Source organism: Balaenoptera musculus, chromosome 8 (genome assembly GCF_009873245.2).
Source record: "Balaenoptera musculus isolate JJ_BM4_2016_0621 chromosome 8, mBalMus1.pri.v3, whole genome shotgun sequence".
Lineage (NCBI taxonomy): Eukaryota > Metazoa > Chordata > Mammalia > Artiodactyla > Balaenopteridae > Balaenoptera > Balaenoptera musculus.
The window spans coordinates 78,458,065-78,484,463 of record NC_045792.1 but is presented as its reverse complement, the minus strand read 5'-3'; the positions used below and the strand labels follow the sequence as shown (position 1 = coordinate 78,484,463).

At 36.8% G+C, this 26,399-nt stretch overlaps 1 protein-coding gene across 3 annotated transcripts in view; it reads right to left on the bottom strand.

Annotated features, from left to right (window-relative positions):
* BBOX1 (gamma-butyrobetaine hydroxylase 1) overlaps positions 1 to 26,399 on the bottom strand; it is an 87,018-nt gene that overhangs the window by 21,711 nt on the left and 38,908 nt on the right. For all 3 annotated transcript variants that reach the window (XM_036860967.1, XM_036860968.1, XM_036860969.1), the window contains exon 5: positions 3,516 to 3,621. In XM_036860967.1, the coding sequence (XP_036716862.1) occupies positions 3,516 to 3,621 (106 nt within the window). The remainder of the gene's footprint in view (positions 1 to 3,515; positions 3,622 to 26,399) is intronic.

The following is a 26,399-nucleotide window of genomic DNA, read 5'->3' as shown; positions in this document are numbered from 1 at the left end:
CTAGTCCTATACAACTACTGTGCACTTGAAATGTGGTTAGTGTGACTTAATTAGATTAAATTACAATGTAAACAATCATAGGTGACTAGTGACTACTATATTGGATAGTGCAGATCTAGAACACAAATTCTGCCTCCTCCCAAATCCACACAAAATTTCTCAATATTTAAAATTTTATACATACTTGATCTTAAATTATGATGTTATAATGCATATTTATTGATTCCTCACAACAGTCCTTAGAATTCGATAATTTCATCTCCATTATATAGATGAAGAAACTGAGAGTCAGGTGTAAACACTGGCCAGCTGGTAAGAACTCTGCTAATACATGGCAAAGCTAATGTTCAAATCTCAGCCTATTTGCTTCAAAGTCCTCATATAGCAAGTTCCTTTCCTGTAATAGGAGAAGTCCCTTTATCGTACTCTTACTAATTTGGTATTGTGTGGTGTGTGTGTTTATGTGTTTTGTAAACTTAAACTTCCATTACAGGTTGATAATACCTTATTTTCTGCTATTAGGAGATAACTTATCTAAATGAATAATGGTTCGTCCTTAAATTGATGCTATTTTTTTAAGCTTGAAAAAATATGTGCATAAGCTGACCAAGTCATTGTAGAGAATTATCTCATCGCCAGGGCAATGAGGGGTGAAACAGCATGATTAAAAAGAAGATGAAATGGAAATATCAAACTCAAGTCTTCCAAACTCCAAGAAGGCAAAGCAATAGCATAACTTTGTCTTTGGGAGAATCTGAGTGCTCTTTAAATCCTTTTATACTCTGCCATAATGAAGTCACAGAATATTTCAAATACAAACCTTAAAAAAAAAAGGTCAGCTGATGTCTTTTACATGTGGCAAGGCCAACTAATAATCTTCTTTTGTACATTTACATTTTAATGCCATCTTATGAAAGAAAAAAGACGATGGAGCCAGACAATACTTTCATCGTGAATTCAAAAGGTAAATATAGGCCTGATGTGTATAAAACCCAATTTGATGTCATGTAAGTCATTCAGAACCAAAAATATTTTCTTTTTAAATGTTACTTTATGGCAGCATGTGACTTTTGGCCCAGACAAAGACAGTGAAGGAAGCAACATCTGTGTTTCATTAAAGATGTCTCCTTATCCTCCCCCACGTGATTGAAATTGATCAAACTGAACTCTCAACAGGTAACTCATTATCCAGATCATTTCATCTGTACTGAAAAGAGCATTGATTTATTTTGTTTGTTATAAAAGAGCTCAAACTTTGGTTCAACCCCTGAGTAATTCAAAATGGAAATTTAAACAATAGCACAAGCAGGTGGCTACATTTTATTCATTATTCTACCAGAATCTAGACATTTCAGGAATCATTTTTTATTTAAAAATCTCCTATCAGATCACTTAGATTTGGATATTTCACTTGTTAGTAGAGATTGGTACAATTTTGTGGCATTTTTCAACCTCTTTTTGGCATATTTATTAAGTCTCTATTACATTCAAGGTGCTGGATTAAGTCTTGAAATTTATGGAAGTATAAGATTCAATTCCTGTATTTCAAGAGTTTGCAATATATGACAATGTCTATAAATAATCAATATTTTATAGAAATTATGGTAATTAGAAAGTCCAACTCAAGATCCCTATGGTGTGGTGAAAAAACATGATGGAGGCCTGGTTTCAAGTTCAAGTTCCCTATTAATCAGATGTCACCCTGTGAAAGTATTTAACCATGTTGGGTGCCATTTCGTCATTTAACATAAAAAGACATGATGGCTCCTGTCTACCTTAAAGGAATTCTAAGAGGCATCAAATAAGGCAATATAAGTAAAAATGCTTTGAAAGAATATAAAATGCAGAAAAAAATAATATAAAATGCTATGAAAATGTCAAGCCTTATACTTCAGGGACATTTATGAAGTCATTTAATCACTTTTCCATAGGCTTTCAATTTTAACCCAGAAACAAACATAAACTCATAAAAAGCAGATAATTTAAAAATTTAAATAGAACCTAGTTTTCTAGTCTAATTTTAAAAACTTTATTCCATTTAACTTCTCCAACCTCTTTGGCAAATGAACTGAGCTGATTAGTTTGGCTTTTAACCCTCAGGGTTTTAGAAAATTTCTGGGCCACATTTAAAACAAATCACATTGTGTGACTTCCCCTCAATCCCTACCCAAAAAGGTGACTATTGAGGGTCATTTCACTGTCGTCATTTAGTTCAGAGAAATCATGTGGTGTTTTACAATCAACAAAATAATTTAAAACATGTGAAGTCAAATACTAGACTAGCTTAGTTAATACTGATGAGGACAATGGGTAACAAAGGCACAGGGAAAATGTGTCCAGTCAATATGATGAAAAACACAGGAATTTTGATTTTCCCCCATTTCACCTTCATTAGCTAGAGAACTGCCCCAAATTTCCACTTTCATTTACCTTTGAAGATATAAATTTCTGTGTGGCTATTTCATTTAGTCCCATTTAGCTCTAAAAATAGGAACAAAATATCTTTTCAAAGGTAGTTTCCTGACCATTTATTTCTTGGTTTAACAAAATGATGCTTTTGTAAAAATGTAGCTGGTTTAGTAAAATGGTAATTTTGTAACAATGTAGTGGAAGAGGAGGCTTCCAGAAAATCTGGAGGATTTGTGGTTCCATGGTGAACATCCCCCTCCTCAATGAAGTATCTGATAGCTGGGAGAGTAGATGATTTCCACAACCAGCCAGGGTTATTCTGCTTCTTGTATTCATATCCCTTTGTAGTACATCTTTGCAGCTTCTCCCATAAAAGGTGGCCTCTACTTCCTCACCCCTTGAATCTGGGCTAAACTTACGACCTGCTTTGACCAATAAAACATGGCAGAGATGACATTCTGCTGATTGAGGGGAGAGGATGACAGATCAGACGGAGCAGGGGCAAGTCATCTCAGCTACCACCTAGGTCAACAAGTCCCTAGCAGACTCAGCAGCCGCAGAGCTACCCAGCTGAACATAGCCCAGATTGTAAAAACATGAGCTAAGTAAATGGCTGTTCTTTTACGCTGTGAGGTTATGGAGTGGGTTTTTTTTTGTTTTTTGTTTTTTGTTTTTTGTTTTTTGCAGCAATAGCTAACTGATATGAATGGTGGCCATGTGACTTTGTGGGGAAAACTCTACATTGTGTTCCCTGGTTTTATTTTCTCTTTTAACTCTCTTGGGAATGGTAAATGTGCAAAAAGACCTCAAGATATACCACTGTTGTAAAATGTCTTGGCAAAGCAACAAATGCCAATAGTTATTTCCAGGGAGAAATGAAGAAATGTAAAAAAAAACCAAAACAAAACATGAAAATCTTCTATTCCTTGGGAATATGAGGCTATTCAGGATTTAAGTACAGAGATTTTCTGAGTTTGGATTGTGTTTGGAGAAAGATCTACATAAGACAAATTAGCTAGTGAAACATATAATCTTCTAGGCTCAAAATGCAGGAGGATATTAGTCCTTGGCCTGCCTTGTGGAAAATATGTTGAGGCTCACCGTACCCCAGGTGGATGACGGAGGGCTGGATAATCAGTGTGAAAGCTTAGCTTCCCAGTTGTGTAAGCCACATTGTTTGCATCGATTTTGTCTTGCACTTGCCAAGTGTGTCTGTAAAATACAAGAAACGTGTTTAAACAGGCTGTCACTAAGCCAGAGGAAATGTGTTAGAATGAACTTGAGACAAGGGGCAAATGGAAACTTCATTTTATGAAATAATTACCATAATGACTATGAGTCAGGTAAAGAGTCTGACCTTTCTTTGTCCAAAGTAACCATTTCAGAATCAGCATCTCCTCATTTCTCTTCTCCTCTCCAAAAAAGAGTGCAGAATTTATAAAGAGGTGTATATGGGTGTAGGTTATGTTTCTTAATAGCTTAAAGCATTTGAAAAAATGATTTATTGAGGCAAAACTTACAGAACATAAAATGAACCACTTTAAAGTGAACACTTCAGAAGCATTTAGAACATTTACAATGTTGGTAACCAACACCTCTTTCTATGTAGTTTCAAAATACTTCCATCACTCCAAACTAAAACCTCTTACCCATTAAGCAGTTTCTTCCCATTCTGTCCTCTTCCCAGTCTCTGGCAAACAACAATCTGCTTTCTCTCTCTATGGATTTACCTCTTTTGGCTATTTAATGTAAATAGAATCATACAATATGTGACTTCTTGTGTCTGGCTTCTTTGACTTAACATAATATTTTTGAGATTCATCCATGTTGTAGCATGTATCAGTACTTCATTCTCTTTTATGGTTGAGTAATGTCCTATTGTATGGATATACCACAATGTGTCTATCCATTCATCATTTGATGGACATTTGCGCTGTTCTACTCTTTGGTTATTGTGAATATTGCTGGTTTGAACATGTGAACATGTTCAAGAACATGCATTTATTTGAATAACTGTTCTCAAATTTTTTGGGGGGTTAATACTTAGGAGTGGAATTATGGGATTATGTCATAATTATATCTTTAACTTTTTGAGGAACCACCAAATTGTTTGCCACAACAGCCATTTTACATTCTCACCAGCAATGTGTGAGGGTTCCAATTTCTCCACATCCTCACTACACTTGTTTTCTGTTGTTTGGTTTTTTAAAATTATTTACAGCCATCTTAGTGGGTGTGAAGTGGTAGATTGCTGGTTTGATTCATGATATCCTAATGACTAAAGATGTTGAGCAACTTTTCATGTGCTTGTTGGGCATTTGTATATCTACTTTAAAGAAATGTATTCAAGTATTTTTCCCATTTTAAAATTGTCTTTTTTTTTTTTGTTAAGTTGTAAGAGTTCTTTATATATCTGAGATACTACATCCTTAGATACATGATTTGCAAATATTTTTGCCTCTTCTGTAGGTTGTCTTTTCATTTTCTTGGAATGTCCTTTGATGTTCAAAAGTTTTTAATTTTGATGAAGTCCTATTAATTTATATTTGTTGCTGTTTTTGGTGTTATATGTATGAATCCACTGCCTAATTCAAGGTCATGAATATTTACCCCTATGTTTTCTCTTAAGAATTTAATGGTTTTAGCTCTATAATTGATCCACTTGGAGTTATTTTTTTATAAGTGGTGTGAGTAAGAGGTCCCAGTTCATTCTTTTGCATGTGGGTATACAGTTGTCCTAGTACCATTTGTTGAAGAGAGTATTCTTTCCCCATTGAATGGTTTCAGCACCCTTGTTAAAAATCAATCAGCTATAGATGTATGGGTTTATTTATGCACTTTCACTTATATTCCATTAGTCTATATGTCTATCCTTATCCCAGTACCACAATATTTTGATTACTGTTGATTTGTAGTAAGTTTTAAAATCAGGAAGGGTAAGTCCTCCAACTTTGTTCTTTTCAATATTGCTTTGGCTATTCAGAACCCCTTGCAATTTCCTATCAATTTGAGGATTGGATTTTCCATTTATGCAAAAAGGCCATTGGAATTTTGGCAAGGACTGCATTGACTCTGCAGCTCACTTTGGTTAGTATTGATATCTTTAACTATATTATGTCTTACAATTCATGAATATGGGATGTCCTTCCATTTATTAGATCTTTAATTTCATTCAGCAACATTTTGTAGTTTTCATTTTACAAGTCTTTCACCTCCTTGGTTAAATTTATTCATAGGTATTTTATTCTTCTAGATTCTATTGTAAATGGAATTGTTTTCTTAATTTCCTTTTCAGACTGTTCATTGCTGATATACATAAAACAACTGACTTTTCTGCATGGATCTTGTATCCTCCAACTTTGCTGCATTCATTTATTAGCTCCAGTAACTTTTTTGTGCATTCTTTTGGGTTTTTTACATACAGGATCATGCCATCTGGGAAGAGAGATAGATTTACTTCTTCCTTTATCATTTGGATGCTTTTATTTCTATTTTTTGCCTAATTGCTCTTGTCGAAACTTCTAGTACAACGTTGAATATAAGTGGTAAAAAACAGCATTCTGTCTTATTCCTGATCTTAGGGAGAACTTAATGAATTTTTAATTACACTCTTGTAACTTCATTCAGATCAAGAAACAGAACTTTAAGCTCAAATATATGCCCTGTCCCAGTCACCATCCTTTCTCTCTTCTCTAGAATAACCATGACCATGACTTCTATATTTATCATTTCTTTGCATTTCTTTACATTTTTATTCCCTGAACGTGTATCCTAAGACACTATGTTTAATCTTGCCCATTAAAAACAATTGTTATGTCTTTTAAGTCTCTTAATCTATACGTTTCTCTTCCAGCCTATTCTTCTTACAATTTATTATTTGAAGAAGTTAGTGAATTTGCTCTATAGAGTTCCGCACAGTCTGGACTTTGTAGATTGTAAACTCATGGTGTAGTTCAACATGTTCCCTGTCCTCTGTGTTTGTGGAAAATTGGCAGCTAAATGCAGAGGCTTGGGCAGACTCTCTCTTGTCTCTTTGACAAAACTATAGATGTGATTGTGTTCTTTTATTACAAGGCACAGAATATTTAGATGTCTTTCTTTTTGTGATATTTGTTGCTCGTGCTCAATGGCTTGACCCACTAATTCACTGGGGATTCCAAATAGTGAAATACCAAATTAATAATTTCTTTTTTATTTATCAGTTGGAATACTTTTAAAAAGATTCATTTTCCCTCATCTACTATTTGTTTACCCCATATAATAGCTTAAATAGGGATGATGAGATAAATGCTTGATTCTTTTCTTTATTTACCATTTTGTTATGTAATGGGTTAGTTTTCTACCACTCCAAGATGATTAATAAGTTTTTTTAAAAAGTAACATCATTGATGAAAATGGATTAAAATTAAATAGAGGTAATGGTTTCACAACATTGCCAATGTACTAAATGACAGAGAAATGCACATGTTAAAATGGTTAATTTTATGTTATGTGAATTTTAACTCTATTACCAAAAAATAGCTTGACTTAAACGTTATAAAAAGTTAATTAAAAAAATAACTAGAGATTACTTGCAACTCTGTGGTAAGAGAAGCAACCATTATTCAGATTTTGTAAGGCTTTTCCTTGGAAGATTGAAACAATGGGTAATTGGAAGGAAGCTGTGTCTCAAAATAAACCAAAGCTGATTTGAAAAGATGTCACTATACATGAATGCAATTTTATTGCTGTTATAATGTCTATTTGTTAATTTATGTTCATATTAAGTCATTTTCAATAAATATATATTGAAAAAACCTATTCTATTCCAGGTATTGTTTTAGCATTAGTAATCTAGTAGGGAACAAAAAGGACAAACAAGTAATCACCAAATCTAATATCAGATAGAGATAAGTGCTATAAAGAAAATAAAGCAAGGCAAGGAGATAAGGTTTGGGGCCAGGAGAACATCATGGTGGAAATGATGCTTTGGGAAGTACTCTAGAAAGAGCTGAAATTTTTCATAGAAACCTGAATTAAATAAGGGAAGGAGAAATGTGAATGTCTGAGAGATGTATTTGAGGCAGAGGAATCTGAAATGAAAAGGTTGGGCTTCTTCTCCATTCTCTGGGACTGAGAATGAAACTAGCTATTTTGTTCTGTTTTGTTTTTGTTTTTTATCTCATTTAAATTTAGGGTGGAAAGCCTGTTATATCTTTCATTAAAATTAAAGAGCCATCCATATGTGGCCATGAACTGGAAAGAGACCTAGTGAAAGGAGAAAAGGGTATGTATAGCCTGCTGCAACTCAAGTATGAGTCAGGCAATCCATTATATTGTTGTGACTATAGCCAAGAGATACATGTTCTCTATGAAGTTCATGTCACTCCATGGTCCATATATAATACAGATTCAGACTATTGTCAACATCAGCATTCTAAGAATAATCTACATATAGGAAGGGATTTAAGGATACAAAAAGAGTAATTTCATCAAATTATAGAATATATAATGTCTTCTAAGAAGATGATGCTGCTGACACTGTCAGGAGGAAATGACTTTATTTAGATTTTCTGTCCAAGAGTGATGATGGTTGTGCTTTGATCCATCTACATTCTCTTTCCTGGTTCCTCCTATGATCAAGGGTAAATGAACTGAGTTTTGCTGTGGCCAAGAGCTGGCTGAGATTCAAGGTGCAAGCTTTTGGCAGGGAACAGATCTATTTTTGACACTAACTGGCTTCTACAGGGATGGGGCTTGTGACTTGGCTTCTTCAAAGCAGTTCTCCAGCCCTCTGAGCTAACTGGCAGGGGATGGTAAACATTTTATAGCCCTGAAGTGTCTTAGGCACGGTATGGGATGTATAGCCTAGAAGTCTATGCTCACACATGATGATAAATCCCAGGAAAGGAGTTTGCCAGTTCCAATCATAAAACATTCTCTTAATAGTTATAGCATAAGTCTGGAAAAATCCTAGAAATGTCATTTGATTTACCTTTCTACCTTCTTATAGAAATGAGTCATGCCAGGAAGGCTGCTGCTGATTGTCTATGACTCTAAGCTTTCACTTATCCGTCTCAAATCCAAATCTCCAATAAAACACAGCAGAAATAAATGCAAGCATGATCCATCGACCTGTGTAGAAAGCATTTTTAAAAAGCCCACTTGTGGGGCCTTAGTGATATTAGGGTGTACTTACGTGCACCTCTTATTAGTGACATATTCTTAGGTTGTTCTAAGAAAGGAAACAACTCAAGCAGATTATCAGGAGCTGTCATGAAACAGAGGTGCAGGACCAGATTGTTCTAAAGCTGAAGAAACAGGCTCAGTAGAGCATCTAAATCTGATGGTGTAGACTTGCTTGGAATTGTACTGGGGCAGGTAATTGTCGCTGTACAAATAATACTGCTTTTGCCGAAGATGTTATTAAACAAGCCTAAGTATTTTCACTGAGCTATTCATGTCATTCTCAACATTTAATTAGAACTTTCCCTATTTTTCCTCATCTATTCAAGAGTTTTGTCAAAAGCTTCTGTACATTAAAATCATGATGTTAAGGTAGCACTGTATATCATGGAATTGGTTTGAATGCTAATTTACTAGATTCACCCTAATCTAGATGGCCAGTCATAGATACCATAGTATTTCATGATATTAATAGTGTTTTGTGACAAATTTGAATCCTTCAGTATTTATGGAATGCTGAAATTTTGTTTTCACTAGATTTTTTCTTTATACCCTAGGTGATAGATTTTATACTCTTTTGGTTAGTGGCTCACACTTGGAAAATCATGCTGAATTTATTTGTAATCTTTTTCTTTTTTGAAGTACTATTTATATGAAAAGATGTTCTAAACCTGCAACTTGGATTTATTTTCCCCAGCAGCTACAACCTCTAATGTTGACTTGCTGCAAACTCTTATTGTCAGATATAAGAAAGAATGCCTTTTTTTGAACATCATTACTTATCCCATTGTATCGAAAACATAATGTTCATATCTTATTTTTATTTTTTAAGTTTTAACATGGAAAACGCTCTCTTAGCTAAAATAAACCAAAAAATTATATAGTTAACCATCTAAAGGAATACCATATTGCTTATTATTTCTAACTATAGTTGTGATGCTTCTACATGTGACTTGCTAGATGCAGTCACTCATCAGACATCCAGATATTTATTTTTCCATTATCATTTATTAGACACATACAATGGGCCAGGAACTGAGGATGCAGGAGTGAATAGAATAGACATGGTACTTGCACTTCATGGAACTTACAGTCTATGCGGAAGACAGATTAGTGTGATTTATCTTCCAAAGCTAATGTACAAGGTGTTATGAGAGTAAAGAAGTGACAGTCAGGTGGAGACCTGAAGATTGAGTAGGATTTACTTAGAAGGGTAAAGGGCATTGCAGGCAGAAAAAAATAGCTTGTGAGAAGGCCCAGTGGAGGGAAAGAATATGGTCTATCAGAGGATGTGAGAGATGGTCAACCGGGCTGGAGCAAGGAGGATTTGCTCAATGGCTATTCTTGGCTTCCCTTCAAATTTCTGCTTCCCTATAGTCTTGTAAAATCTTACAAAAAGGAATCTCGGTCGCCGTAAGAGCTAACTATCCGTGAACAAGACATCGCTGAGAGGGTCCTAGAACACGGGGGTGAGGCCGAAGAACCCGCTGCACCACAGGCACCAGGACAGACTGCGTTAGAAGTTCTAGATCTTGAGGCAAGAAGTTCCACATCAGATATGAGAAAATTCCGTTTCTGCTGTGTGGATGAAAGGCTCTTGGTGCTCCAGCCAGGCATCAGGGCTGTGCCTCTGAGGTGGGAGAGCCAACTTCAGGACACTGGTCCACAAGAGACCTACCAGCTCCACGTAATACCAAACGGCAAAAATCTCTCAGAGATCTCCATCTCAACATCAAGACCCAGCTTCACTCAACGACCAGCAAGCTACAGTGCTGGACACCCGATGCCAAACAACTAGCAAGACAGGAACACAGCCCCATCCATTAGCAGGGAGGCTGCCTAAAATCATAAGGCCACAGACACCCCAAAACACACCACCAGACGTGGACGTGCCCACCAGAAAGACAAGATTCAACCTCATCCACCAGAACACAGGCAATAGTCCCCTCCACCAGGAAGCCTACACAACCCACTGAACCAACCTTAGCCACTGGGGACAGATACCAAAAACAACGGGAACTACGAACCTGCAGCCTGTGAAAAGGAGACCCCAAACACAGTAAGATAAGCAAAATGAGAAGAGAGAAAAACACACAGCAGATGAAGGAGCAGGGTCAAAACACACCAGACCTAACAAATGAAGAGGAAATAGGTAGTCTACCTGAAAAAGAATTCAGAATAATGATAGTAAGGATGATCCAAAATCTTGGAAATAGAATAGACAAAATGCAAGAAACATTTAACAAGGACGTAGAAGAACTAAAGAGGAACCAAGCAACGATGAAAAACACAATAAATGAAATTAAAAATACTCTAGATGGGATCAATAGCAGAATAACTGAGACAGAAGAAAGGATAAGTGACCTGGAAGATAAAATGGTGGAAATAACTACTGCAGAGCAGGATAAAGAAAAAAGAATGAAAAGAACTGAGGACAGTCTCAGAGACCTCTGGGACAACATTAAACGCACCAACATTCGAATTATAGGGGTCCCAGAAGAAGAAGAGAAAAAGAAAGGGACTGAGAAAATATTTGAAGAGATTATAGTTGAAAACTTCCCTAATATGGGAAAGGAAATAGTTAATCAAGTCCAGGAAGCACAGAGAGTCCCATACAGGATAAACCCAAGGAGAAACACGCCAAGACACATATTACTCAAACTGTCAAAAATTAAATATAAAGAAAACATATTAAAAGCAGCAAGGGAAAAACAACAAATAACACACAAGGGAATCCCCATAAGGTTAACATCTGATCTTTCAGCAGAAACTCTGCAAGCCAGAAGGGAGTGGCAGGATATACTTAAAGTGATGAAGGAGAAAAACCTACAACCAAGATTACTCTACCCAGCAAGGATCTCATTCAGATGTGATGGAGAAATTAAAACCTTTATAGACAAGCAAAACCTGAGAGAGTTCAGCACCACCAAACCAGCTTTACAACAAATGCTAAAGGAACTTCTCTAGGCAAGAAACACAAGAGAAGGAAAACACCTACAATAACAAACCCAAAACATTTAAGAAAATGGGAATAGGAACATACATATCGATAATTACCTTGAATGTAAATGGATTAAATGCTCCCACCAAAAGACACAGACTGGCTGAATGGATACAAAAACAAGACCCATATATATGCTGTCTACAAGAGACCCACTTCAGACCTAGAGACACATACAGACTGAAAGTGAGGGGATGGAAAAAGATATTCCATGCAAATGGAAATCAAAAGAAAGCTGGGGTAGCAATTCTCATATCAGACAAAATAGACTTTAAAATAAAGACTATCACAAGAGACAAAGAAGGACACTATATAATGATCAAGGGATCGATCCAAGAGGAAGGTATAACAATTGTAAATATTTATGCACCCAACATAGGAGCACCTCAATACATAAGGCAAATACTAACAGCCATAAAAGGGGAAATAGACAGCAACACAATCATAGTAGGGGACTTTAACACCCCACTTTCACCAATGGACAGATCATCCAAAATGAAAATAAATACGGAAACACAAGCTTTAAATGATACATTAAACAAGATGGACTTAATTGATATTTATAGGACATTCCACCCAAAAACAACAGAATACACATTTTTCTCAAGTGCGCATGGAACATTCTCCAGGATAGATCATATCTTGGGTCACAAATCAAGCCTTGGTAAATTTAAGAAAATTGAAATCGTATCAAGTATCTTTTCCGACCACAACGCTATGAGACTAGATATCAATTACAGGAAAAGATGTGTAAAAAATACAAACACATGGAGGCTACACAATACACTACTTAATAACGAAGTGATCACTGAAGAAATCAAAGGGGAAATCAAAAAATACCTAGAAACAAATGACAATGGAGATACGACGACCCAAAACCTATGGGACGCAGCAAAAGCAGTGCTAAGAGGGAAGTTTATAGCAATACAAGCCTACCTCAAGAAACAGGAAACATCTCGAATAAACAACCTAACCTTGCACCTAAAGCAATTAGAGAAAGAAGAACAAAAAAACCCCAAAGCTAGCAGAAGGAAAGAAATCATAAAGATCAGGTCAGAAATAAATGAAAAAGAAATGAAGGAAACAATAGCAAAAATCAATAAAACTAAAAGCTGGTTCTTTGAGAAGATAAACAAAATTTATAAACCATTAGCCAGACTCATCAAGAGAAAAAGGGAGAAGACTCAAATCAATAGAATTAGAAATGAAAAAGGAGAAGTAACCACTGACACTGCAGAAATACAAAAGATCATGAGAGATTACTACAAGCAACTCTACGCCAATAAAAAGGAAAACCTGGAAGAAATGGACAGATTCTTAGAAATGCACAAACTGCCGAGACTGAACCAGGAAGAAATAGAAAATATGAACAGACCAATCACAAGCACTGAAATTGAAACTGTGATTAAAAACCTTCCAACAAACAAAAGCCCAGGACCAGATGGCTTCACAGGTGAATTCTATCAAACATTTAGAGAAGAGCTAACACCTATCCTTCTCAAACTCTTCCAAAATATTGCAGAGGGAGGAACACTCCCAAACTCATTCTACGAGGCCACCATCACCCTGATACCAAAACCAGACAAAGATGTCACAAAGAAAGAAAGCTACAGGCCAATATCACTGATGAACATAGATGCAAAAATCCTCAACAAAATACTCGCAAACAGAATCCAACAGCACATTAAAAGGATCATACACCATGATCAAGTGGGGTTTATCCCAGGAATGCAAGGATTCTTCAATATACGTAAATCAATCAATGTGATACACCATATTAACAAATTGAAGGAGAAAAACCATATGATCATCTCAATAGATGCAGAGAAAGCTTTCGACAAAATTCAACACCCATTTATGATAAAAACCCTCCAGAAAGTAGTCATAGGGGGAACTTTCCTCCACATAATAAAGGCCATATATGACAAACCCACAGCCAACATTGTCCTCAATGGTGAAAAACTGAAACCATTTCCACTAAGATCAGGAACAAGACAAGGTTGCCCACTCTCACCACTATTATTCAACATAGTTTTGGAAGTGTTAGCCACAGCAATCAGAGAAGACAAAGAAATAAAAGGAATCCAAATCGGAAAGGAAGAAGTAAAGCTGTCACTGTTTGCAGATGACATGATACTATACATAGAGAATCCTAAAGATGCTACCAGAAAACTCCTAGAGCTAATCAATGAATTTGGTAAAGTAGCAGGATACAAAATTAATGCACAGAAATCTCTTGCATTTCTATACACTAATGACGAAAAATCTGAAAGTGAAATTAAGAAAACACTCCCGTTTACCATTGCAACAAAAAGAATAAAATATCTAGGAATAAACCTACCTAAGGAGACAAAAGACCTGTATGCAGAAAATTATAAGACACTGATGAAAGAAATTAAAGATGATACAAATAGATGGAAAGATATACCATGTTCCTGGATTGGAAGAATCAACATTGTGAAAATGACTCTACTACCCAAAGCAATCTACAGATTCAATGCAATCCCTATCAAACTACCACTGGCATTTTTCACAGAACTAGAACAAAAAATTTCACAATTTGTATGGAAACACAAAAGACCCCGAATAGCCAAAGCAATCTTGAGAACGAAAAATGGAGCTGGGGGAATCAGGCTCCCTGACTTCAGACTATATTACAAAGCTACAGTAATCAAGACAGTTTGGTACTGGCACAAAAACAGAAATATAGATCAATGGAACAGGATAGAAAGCCCAGAGATAAACCCACGCACATATGGTCACCTTATCTTTGATAAAGGAGGCAAGCATATACAGTGGAGAAAAGACAGCCTCTTCAATAAGTGGTGCTGGGAAAATTGGACAGATACATGTAAAAGTATGAAATTAGAACACTCCCTGACACCATGCACAAAAATAAACTCAAAATGGATTAAAGACCTAAGTGTAAGACCAGACACTATCAAACTCTTAGAGGAAAACATAGGCAGAACACTCTATGACATACATCACAGCAAGATTCTTTTTGACCCAGCTCCCAGAGAAATGGAAATAAGAACACAAATAAACAAATGGGACCTAATGAAACTTAAAAGCTTTTGCACAGCAAAGGAAACCATAAACAAGACCAAAAGACAACCATCAGAATGGGAGAAAATATTTGCAAATGAAGCAACTGACAAAGGATTAATCTCCAAGATTTACAAGCAGCTCATGCAGCTCAATAACAAAAAAATGAACAACCCAATCCAAAAATGGGCAGAAGACCTAAGTAGACATTTCTCCAAAGAAGGTATACAGATGGCCTACAGACACATGAAAGAATGCTCAACATCATTAATCATTAGAGAAATGCAAATCAAAACTACAATGAGATATCATCTCACACCGGTCAGAATGGCCATCATCAAAAAATCTAGAAACAATAAATGCTGGAGAGGGTGTGGAGGAAGGGGAACTCTCTTGCACTGTTGGTGGGAATGTGGATTGATACAGCCACTATGGAGAACAGTGTGGAGGTTCCTTAAAAAACTACAAATAGAACTACCATACGATCCAGCAATCCCACTACTGGGCATATACCCTGAGAAAACCATAGTTCAAAAAGAGTCATGTACCAAAATGTTCATTGCAGCTCTATTTACAATGGCCAGGACATGGAAGCAACCTAAATGTCCATCGACAGATGAATGGATAAAGAAGATGTGGCACATATATACAATGGAATATTACTCAGCCATAAAAAGAAATGAAATGGAGGTATTTGTAATGAGGTGGATGGAGTTAGAGTCTGTCATACAGAGTGAAGTAAGTCAGAAAGAGAAAAACAAATACAGTATGCTAACACATATATACGGAATCTAAGGGGAAAAAAAAAAAAGGCCATGAAGAACCTAGTGGCAAGACGGGAATAAAGGCACAGACCTACTAGAGAATGGACTTGAGGATATGGGGAGGGGGTGGGGTGAGATGTGACAGGGTGAGAGAGTGTCATGGACATATATACACTACCAAATGTAAAATAGATAGCTAGTGGGAAGCAGCCGCATAGCACAGGGAGATCAGCTCGGTGCTTTGTGACCACCTAGAGGGGTGGGATGGGGAGGGTGGGAGGGAGGGAGATGCAAGAGGGAAGAGAAATGGGAACATATTGTATATGTATAACTGATTAACTTTGTTATAAAGCAGAAGCTAACACACCATTGTAAGGCAATTATACTTCAATAAAGATGTTTAAAAAAAAAAAAAAAAGCAGGGAACTGCTTACAGCAGGGAACTGACAGCTCCAGAAAACATAAAGATATGAAGTAAACAAGGATGATTCTGGAATGTTGGTGGTGACAAAGTTTTTAATCTCTCTGAATTCTCTCTGCAAGACATCTTGAGTACAAACCCCAAAACTCAGTGACAATATCTAATCAAAATTAGGTGACAAGATATTTCCATGAACCCCCAAAATGAGTGAGTATAGAGATGGGCCTTCCAAAGCAACTGTGTAGGAGGAAGCAGAGGGAAGCAACTAGATATCTGATGGACCTGAAAAATTCCCAAATTACTGACAGATATTCACTGGAAAGTGCAGTAGGGCAATTTGAGAATAGTAATTAAATCTGGGAGGGGATTTTCACATTCCACTATAGCTGAATACAAGAGGTCTATGGTAAGGAGTTGGAATAGTCTGGGCACCATGAACTCTAAAAACTTACCAAATTCCCTTCCATGATAAAGCTTCCTTCTGAGAAAAAGATCCTATATTGAGCATTACAGGGACAAAAGAAAAAGGTCTAGATGAAAGTAAAGGAGAAGGACTGGGAGGTCTTAGAACATTATCGTCCATAATTTTGAAATATAGCTTAAAACCATAACTTATAAAAGGTTTCTGAATCACATCTCCCTTTAATAGTTAAGAAAACACATTTTATATAAAGATAAGCAACAGACAAATGATTAAGGTTTAGTCTCATAGTTAATTTATAAAAGGAAAAAAATAGTGAAATAGCACACCTACAGAAAATACATGATAGAAGGATATGCCCCTAAAAGATGAAAAATATATTTTTTCTGTTTCTAACTTCTATTTTCTATTTATAGCTACTTCTAATGAATCCAGAAGACTTTGGTACAATATATGAAAGAATAACTTATATAAGAAGCAGAAATTCAAAAATGGGATGATATACTCAGAAAAGAAAAAAAATTAAAAATCATTAGAAAATGAAGACTAAATTAGAAGAAATACGAGATCAAATAAGCATAACAAATAATGCCTTTGGATGACTAGAGGATGAAAGGGAGGAAAATTTAAATGTCAAAAAAAAGAGAGAAAGAGATAGGGGACCTTCAAGATGGCCTGAGGAGTAAGATGTGATCACCTTCCTCTCCAAAAATACATCTACACGTGGAACAGCTCCTACAGAACACCTATTGAACGCTGGCAGAAGACCTCAGACTTCCCAAAAGGCAAGAAACTCCCCACGTACCTGGGTGGTACAAAAGAAAAAAAGAAAAAACAGAGACAAAAGAATAGGGACAGGACCTACACCTCTGGGAGGGAGCTATGAAGGAGGAAAAGTTTCCACACACTAGGAAGCCCCTTCACTGGCAGAGACAGGGGGTGGGTGGGAGGGAAGCTTCAGAACCATGGAAGAGAGCGCAGCAACAGGGGTGCAGAGGGCAGAGCAGAGAGATTCCTGCACAGAGGATCGGTGCCGACCAGCACTCACCAGCCCGAGAAGCTTGTCTGCTCACCCGCCAGGGTGTGTGGGGGCTGGGAGCTGAGGCTCGGGCTTCAGAGGTCAGATCCCAGGGAAAGGACTGGGGTTGGCTGTGTGAACACAGCCTGAATGGGCCTCGTGCGCCACAGCTAGCTGGGAGGGAGTCCGAGAAAACATCTGGAACTGCCTAAGAGTCAAGAGACCATTGTTTTGGGGTGTGGGAGGAGAGGGCATTCCTTCCCTGAGTGCCCACAGAAGGCAGAGCACTGCCTAAACGAGCTCCAGGGATGGGCATGAGCTGCGGCTATCAGCGCGGACACCAGAGACGGGCATGAAACGCTAAGGTTGCTGCTGTAGCCATCAAGACTCCTGTGTGCAAACACAGGTCACTATTCACACCTCCCCGCCTGGGACCCTGTGCAGGCTGTGCAGCCCGCCACTGTGCAGTTTCCAGGGACAACTTCCCCAGGAGAACACACAGCGCGCCTCAGGCTATTGTAACATCATGCTGGCCTCTGCTGCCACAGGCTCGCCCTGCATTCTGTACCCCTCCCTCCCCCTGGCCTGAGTAAGCCAGAGCCCCCAAATCAGCTGCTCCTTTAACCACCTCCTGTCTGGGCAAAGAACAGATGCCAGAGGCGACCTACATGCAGAGGCAGGGCCAAATCCAAAGCTGAACTCCCAGAGCTGTGCGAACAAAGAAGAGAGAGGGAAATTTCTCCATACAACCTCAGAAGCAGTGGATTAAATCTCTACAATAAACTTGAGGTTCCCTGCATCTGTAGAATACCTGAATAGACAACGAATCATCCCCAAATTGAGGCGGTGGACTTTGGGAGCAACTGTAGACTTGGGGTTTGCTTTCTGCATCTAATTTGTTTCTGGTTTTATGTATATCTTAGTTTAGTATTTAGAGCTTATTATCATTGGTAGATTTATTTATTGATTTGGTTGCTCTCTTCCTTTTTTTTATATATATATATATGTACATATTTTTCCTTTTTCTCTTTTTGTGAATGTGTATCCGTATGCTTCTTTGTGTGATTTTGTCTGTATAGGTTTGCTTTTACCATTTGTCCTAAGGTTATGTCTGTCCATTTCTTTTAGTATAGTTTTTAGCGCTTGTTATCGTTGGTGGATTTGTTTATTGGTTTGGTTGCTCTCTTCTTTTTTTAAAATTACATTTTTATTTTTAAAATTTTAATTATATATTTTTTATTTTTTTATTTTAATAACTTTATTTATTATTTTTTCTTTCTTTTTTTCCCTCCCTTTTGTTCTGAGCCTTGTGGCTGAGAGGGTCTTGGTGCTCCAGCTGGGTGTCAGGCCTGAGCCTCTGAGGTGGGAGAGCAGAGTCCAGGACATTGGACCACCAGAGACCTCCCAGCCCCATGTAATATCAATTGGCAAGAGCTCTCCCAGAGATCTCTGTCTCAATGCTAAGACCCAGCTCCAATCAACGACCAGCAAGCTACAGTGCTGGACACCCCATGCCAAACAACTAGCAAGACAGGAACACAACCCCACCCATTAGGAGAGAGGCTGCCTAAAATCATACTAAGTTCACAGACACCACAAAACACACCACCAGGCGTGGTCCTGCCCACCAGAAAGACAAGATCCAGCCTTATCCACCAGAACACAGGCACTAGTCCCCTCCACCAGGAAGCCTACACAACCCACTGAACCAACTTTACCCACTGAGGGCAGACACCAAAAACAATGGGAACTACGAACCTGCAACCTGCAAAAAGTAGACCCCAAACACGGTAAATTAAGCAAAATGAGAAGACAGAGAAACACACAGCAGATGAAGGAGCAAGGTAAAAAGCCACCAGACCAAACAAATGAAGAGGAAATAGGCAGTCTACCTGAAAAGAAAGACTATTACAAGAGACAAAGAAGGACACTACATAATGGTCAAGGGATCAATCCAAGAAGAAGATATAACAATTGTAAATATTTATGCACCCAACATAGGAGCACCTCACTACATAAGGCAAATGTTAACAGCCATAAAAGGGGAAAGCTACAGTAACACAATAAGAGTAGGGGACTTTAACACCCCACTTTCACCAATGGACAGATCATCCAAAATGAAAATAAATAAGGAAACACAAGCTTTAAATGACACATTAAACAAGATGCACTTAATTGATATTTATAAGACATTCCATCCCAAAACAACAGAATACACTTTCCTCTCAAATGCTCATGGAACATTCTCCAGGATAGATCATATCTTGGGTCACAAATCGAGCCTTGGTAAACTTAAGAAAACTGAAATCATATCAAGTGCCTTTTCCAACCACAATGCTATAAGACTAGATATCAACTACAGGAAAAAATACACACATGGAAGCTAAACAATATGCTACTAAATAACCAAGAGATCACTGAAGAAATCAAAGAGGAAATTAAGAAATACGTAGAAACAAATGACAATGAAAACACGATGACACAAAACCAATGGGATGCTGCAAAAGCAGTCTAAGAGGGAAGTTTAAAGCAATAAAATCTTACCTCAGGAAAGAAGAAACACCTCAAATAAACAACCTAAACTTACACCTAAAGCAATTAGAGAAAGAAGAACAGAAAAAATCCAAAGTAGCAAAAGGAAAGAAATCATAAAGATCAGATCAGAAATAAATGAAAAAGAAATGAAGGAAACCATACTAAAGATCAATAAAACTAAAAGCTAGTTCTTTGAGAAGATAAATGAAATTGATAAACCATTAACCAGACTTATCAACAATAAAAGGGAGAAGACTCAAATCAATAGAATTAGGTATGATAAAGGTGAAATAACAACTGACACTGCAGAAATACAAAGAATCATGAGAGATTACTAAAAGCAATGATATGCCAATAAAATGGACAGAAGAAATGGACAAATTCTCAGAAAAACACAACCTACTGAGACTGAACCCAGAAGAAACAGAAAATATAAACAGACGAATCACAAGCAGTGAAATTGAAACTGTGATTAAAAATCTTCCAACAAACAAAAGCCCAGGACCAGAGGCTGCACAGGCGAATTCTATCAAACATTTAGAGAAGAGCTAACACCTATCCTTCTCAAACTCTTCCAAAATATAGCAGAGGGAGGAACACTCCAAAACTCATTCTACGAGGCCACCATCACCCTGATACCAAAACCAGACAAATATGTCACAAAAAAAGAAAACTACAGACCAATATCATTGATGAACATAGATGCTAAAATCCTCAACAAAATACTAGCAAAGAGAATCCAACAGCCCATTAAAAGGATCATACAGCATGATCAAATGGGGTATATCCCAGGAATGCAAGAATTCTTCAATATACACAAAGCAATCAATGTGATACACCATATTAACAAACTGAAGGAGAAAAAACATATGATCATCTCAATAGATGCAGAAAAGATTTTGACAAAATTCAACACCCATTTATGATAAAAACCCTCCAGAAAGTAGTCATAGGGGGAACTTACCTCAACATAATAAAGACCATATATGACAAACCCACAGCCAACATCGTTCTTAATGTTGAAAAACTGAAAACATTTCCACTAAGACCAGGAACAAGACAAGGTCGCTCACTCTCACCATTATTATTCAATATAGGTTTGGAAGTTTTAGCCACAGCAATCAGAGAAGGAAAAGAAATTAAAGGAATCCAAATTGGAAAAGAACAAGTAAAACTGTCACTGTTTGCAGATGACATAATACTATACATAGAGAATCCTAAAGATGCTACCAGAAAACTACTAGAGCTACTCAATGAATTTGATAAAGTAGCAGGATACAAAATTAATGCACAGAACTCTCTTGCATTCCTAAACACTAATGATGAAAATTCTGAAAGAGAAATTAAGGAAACACTCCTATTTACCATTGCAACAAAAAGAATAAAATTCCTAGGAATAAACCTACCTATGGAGGTAAAAGACCTGTACTCTGAAAACTATAAGACACTGATGAAAGAAATCAAAGACAACACAAACAGATGGAGAGATATACCATGTTCTTGGATTGGAAGAATCAACAATGTGAAAATGACTATACTACTCAAAGCAATCTACAGAGTCAATGCAATCCCTATCAAACTACCAATGACATTTTTCACAGAACTAGCACAAAAAATTTTACAGTTTGTATGGAAACACAAAAGATCCTGAATAGCCAAAGCAACTTTGAGAAAGAAAAATGGAGCTGGAGGAATCAGGCTCCCAGACTTTAGACTATACTACAAAGATACAGTAATCAAGACAGTACAGTACTGGCACAAAAACAGAAGTATAGATCAATGGAACAGGATAGAAAGCCCAGAGATAAACCCACACACATATGGTCACCTTATCTTAGACAAGGGAGGCAAGAGTATACAATGGAGAAAAGACTTCCTCTTCAATAAGTGGTGCAGGAAAAATTGGACAGCTACATGTAAAAGAATGAAATTAGAACACTCTTTAACACCATACAGAAAAATAAACTCAAAATTTATTAAAGACCTAAATGTAAGGCCAGACACTATCAAACTCTTAGAGGGAAACATAGGCAGAACACTCTATGACATAAATCACAAGATCCTTTTTGACCCACCTCCTAGAGTAATGGAAATAAAAGCAAAAATAAAGAAATGGGACCTAATGAAACTTAAAAGCTTTTGCACAGCAAAGGAAACCATAAACAAGATGAAAAGACAACACTTAGAATGGGAGAAAATATTTGCAAACGAAGGAACTGACAAAAGATTAGTCTCCAAAATATACAAGCAGTTCATGCAGCTCAATATCAAACAAAAAAACAACCCAATCCTAAAATGGGCAGAAGACCTAAATAAACATTTCTCCAAAGAAGATATACAGATTGCCAACAAACACATGAAAGGATGCTCAACACCACTAACCATTAGAGAAATGCAAATTAAAACTACAATGAGGTATCACCTCACACCAGTCAGAATAGCCATCCTCAAAATGTCTACAAACAATAAATGCTGGAGAGGGTGTGGAGAAAAGGGAACCCTGCTGCACTGTTGGTGGGAATGTAAACTGATACAGCCACTATGCAGAACAGTATGGATGTTCCTTAAAAAAACTAAAAATAGAACTACCATACGACCCAGCAATCCCATTACTGGGCATATACCCTGAGAAAACCATAATTCAAAAAGAGTCATGTACCACAATGTTCATTGCAGCACTATTTACAGTAGCCAGGACATGGAAACAACCTTCATGTCCATCGACAGATGAATGGATAAAGAAGATGTGGCACTTATATACAATGGAATATTACTCAACCATAAATAGAAACAAAGCTGAGTTATTTGTAGTGAGGTGGATGGACCTAGAGTCTGTCATACAGAGTGAAGTAAGTCAGAAAGAGAAAAATAAATACTGTATGCTAACATGTATATATGGAATCTAAAAAAAAAAAAAGGGTCTGAAGAACCTAGGGGCAGGACAGGACTAAAGATGCAGACGTACAGAATGGCCTTGAGGACACGGGGAGGGGGAAGGGTAAGCTAGGACAAAGTGAGAGTGACATGGACATATATACACTACCAAATGTGAAATAGATAGTTAATGGGGAGAAGCAGCATAGCAGAGGGAGATTAGCTTGGTGCTTTGTGACCACCTAGAGGGGTGGGATAGGGAGGGTGGGAGGGAGACGCAAGTGGGAGGGGATATGGGGGTATATGTATACGTATAGCTGATTCACTTTGTTATACAGCAGAAACTAACACACCATTTTAAAGCAATTATACTCCAATAATGATGTTAAAAAAAAGAAAGAGAGATCCCTATCAAATTACCCATGACATTTTTCACAGAACTAGAATAAATTATCCTAAAATTTATATGGAACTATAAAAGACCCAGAATTGCCAAAGCAATCCTAAGGAAAAATAACAAAGCAGGAGGCAAAACCCTCCCACACTCAGACAATACTACAAAGCTACAGTAATCAAAACAATGTGGTAATGGCACAGAAACATACATATGGATCAATGGAACAGAACAGAGAGTCCCGAAATAAACCCACACTCCTACGGTCAAATAATCTTCAACAAAGGAGGGAAGAATATAAAATGGGAGAAAGACAGTCTCTTCGGCAAGTGGTGCTGGGAAAGTTGGACAGGAGCATGTAAATCAACGAAGTTACAATACACCCTCACACCATACACAAAAATAAACTCAAAATGGCATAAGATATGACACCATAAAACTCCTAGAAGAGATCATAGGCAAAATATTCTCTGATATAAATCATATCAATGTTTTCTTAGGTCTGTCTTCCAAGGCAATAGAAATAAAAACAAAAATAAACAAATGGGACCTAATCAAACTTACAAGCTTTTGCACAGCAAAGGAAGCCATAAATGAAACAAAAAGACAACCTATGGAATGGGAAATAATATTTGCAAATCATGTGACCGACAAGGGCTTAATTTCCAAAATATACAAATAGCTCATACAATTCAACAACAAAAAAGCAAACAACCCAAGCAGAAAATGGACAGAGGCCTAAATACACATTTCTCCAAAGAAGACGTACAGATGGCCAAGAGGCACGTGAAAAGCTGCTGAACACCACTAATTATTAGAGAAATGAAAATCAAAACTACAATGAGGTATCACCTCACGCCAGTCAGAATGGGCATCATCAGAAAATCTACAAACAACAGATGCTGGAGAGGGTGTGGAGAAAAGGGAACCCTCCTACACTGTTGGTGGGAATGTACACTGGTGCAGCCACTATGGAAAACAGTATGGAGGTTTCTTAGAAAACTAAAAATAGAATAACCATATGATCCAGCAATCCCACTCCTGGGCATATATCTGGACCAAACTATAATTCCAAAAGATACATGCCCCCCTATGTTCATGTTGGCACTGTTCACAATAGCCAAGACATGGAAACAACCTTAATGTCCACTGACAGATGAATGGATAAAGAAGATGTGGTACATATATACAATGGAATACTACTCAACCATAAAAAAAGAACAAAATAATGCCATTTGTAGCAACATGTATGCAACTAGAGATTATCATACTAAGTGAAGTAAGTCAGAAAGAGAAAGACAAATACCATATGATATCACTTATATGTGGATTCTGAAATATGGCAGAAATGAACTTATATATGAAACAGAAACAGACTCACAGACATAGAGAACAGACTTGTATACTTACCTGGCAGGGAAGATACCATGATCACGAGAACAGACTTGTGGCTGCCAAGGGGGATGGGGTTGGAGGAAGGATGGATTGGAAGTTTGGGGTAAGGAGATGCAAACTATTACATATAGAATGGATTAACAATGAGGTCCTACTGTATAGGACAGGGAACTATATTCAATATCCTGGGATAACCCATAATGGAAAAGAATATAAAAATGTATATATGTGTATTACTGAGTCACTTTGCTGTATAGCAGAAATTAACACAACATTCTAAATCAATTATACTTCAATTAAAATTTTTTTTTAAAAAGGTAAGAAGGATTTGAGAGAAAGTAACAAATTAAGAGGATAGGCAAAGATGATTTAATATATACATAATAGGTGTCCTCAAGAGAAGAAACTCAAAGTAAAGAACAGAACAAATACTAAAATCTACAACTCAAAAAAATTCTTGAAATTTAAAACATGAGATTCGAAACTGCACACTGAAAGATCAACCCATATACTCCCTGAAAAAGTTACCCCAGAGCAACCAACATGAAGAAATAGTCTATAAAATTACTGGTCTTCAAAGGAAATAAAGTCTTTTGAGAATCTAGGTAAAAACATCAAATTATTTATAAGGAAAAGAAAATTAGATTACCAATAAAACCATACTGACATCTTAGAGATGCTGTGAGCCAAGAATTTGATATTTAGCCAAGTTGATTTTCAAGTATAAAGCTCTTAAGTTGCTTTCAATATGCAAGAATTCATGGAGTAGTGTTCCCATGAGTTCTTCCTGAGGAATTTACAAGAGAATGGGCTTCAGGCAACTGAAGTGAATAGAAATACATTGACATAGCACTGGTGCTGATTAATAAATTTATGTTTACAAATAGAACTGATTGTACGTAAGGAAAAAAGATATCAGAAAACTAAAAAGTTGGGAAACCAAACTGTAGCGCTAAGGAAGTCACACTTGGGTGCTAATACTTTAAACTAGAAAAAAATGTAAGTGAGTATGATAGTGAATACCTTAAAATTCAGGGGCGCTATTACATGTAGGGAGAAAAGAGAGGTTTGTGATTGGTTAGGATTTGTGGATGGGTTGTAGAGTGGCTGGCAATGTTCCATTTCTTGACCTGGATGGTATTTAAGGGTGTTTGCCTTAGTAATTCATTAAGCTATACATTTGTTTTATGTGATTTTTCTGTATCTATATTCTACCATGAGAAGTATTTTCTGAAAATTTATTTTTAAAGGTTAATAATACTCCCAACAATAAAAATGAAGACAGGTAATGATAGGAAGATGGCAGCTGCCTCTAAAAATATAAAGAAAAACGTTACAGCAATTTGCTCCAAAGTTCAAAAGGCCTTCATTAGGAAAAACTTAGAATGTATTACATTGCAAAAAAAAAAAAACCAAAAAACTATGAGATTTCCACATTAAGCATATTTAATAGTTTTTTGGGGTGTGAAAGGAAAACTGTGCTTAATTTATTTCATCAGAACAAGAATTGGATGCTAGTTTAGATTATTATTTTGAAACATTAAAATATAAACTTTAGAAGCAAGAAAAACTACAATCCTGCAGCCTGTGGAACAAAAACCACATTCACAGAAACATAGACAAGATGAAAAGGCAGAGGGCTATGTACCAGATGAAGGAACAAGATAAAACCCCAGAAAAACAACTAAATGAAGTGGAGATAGGCAACCTTCCAGAAAAAAAATTCAGAATAATGATAGTGAAGATGATCCAGGACCTCAGAAAAAGAATGGAGGCAAAGATTGAGACGATGCAAGAAATGTTGAAGAAAGACCTAGAAGAATTAAAGAACAAACAAACAGAGATGAAAAATACAATCTGAAATGAAAACTACACTAGAAGGAATCAATAGCAGAATAACTGAGGCAGAAGAACGGATAAGTGACCTGGAAGACAGAATGGTGGAATTAACTGC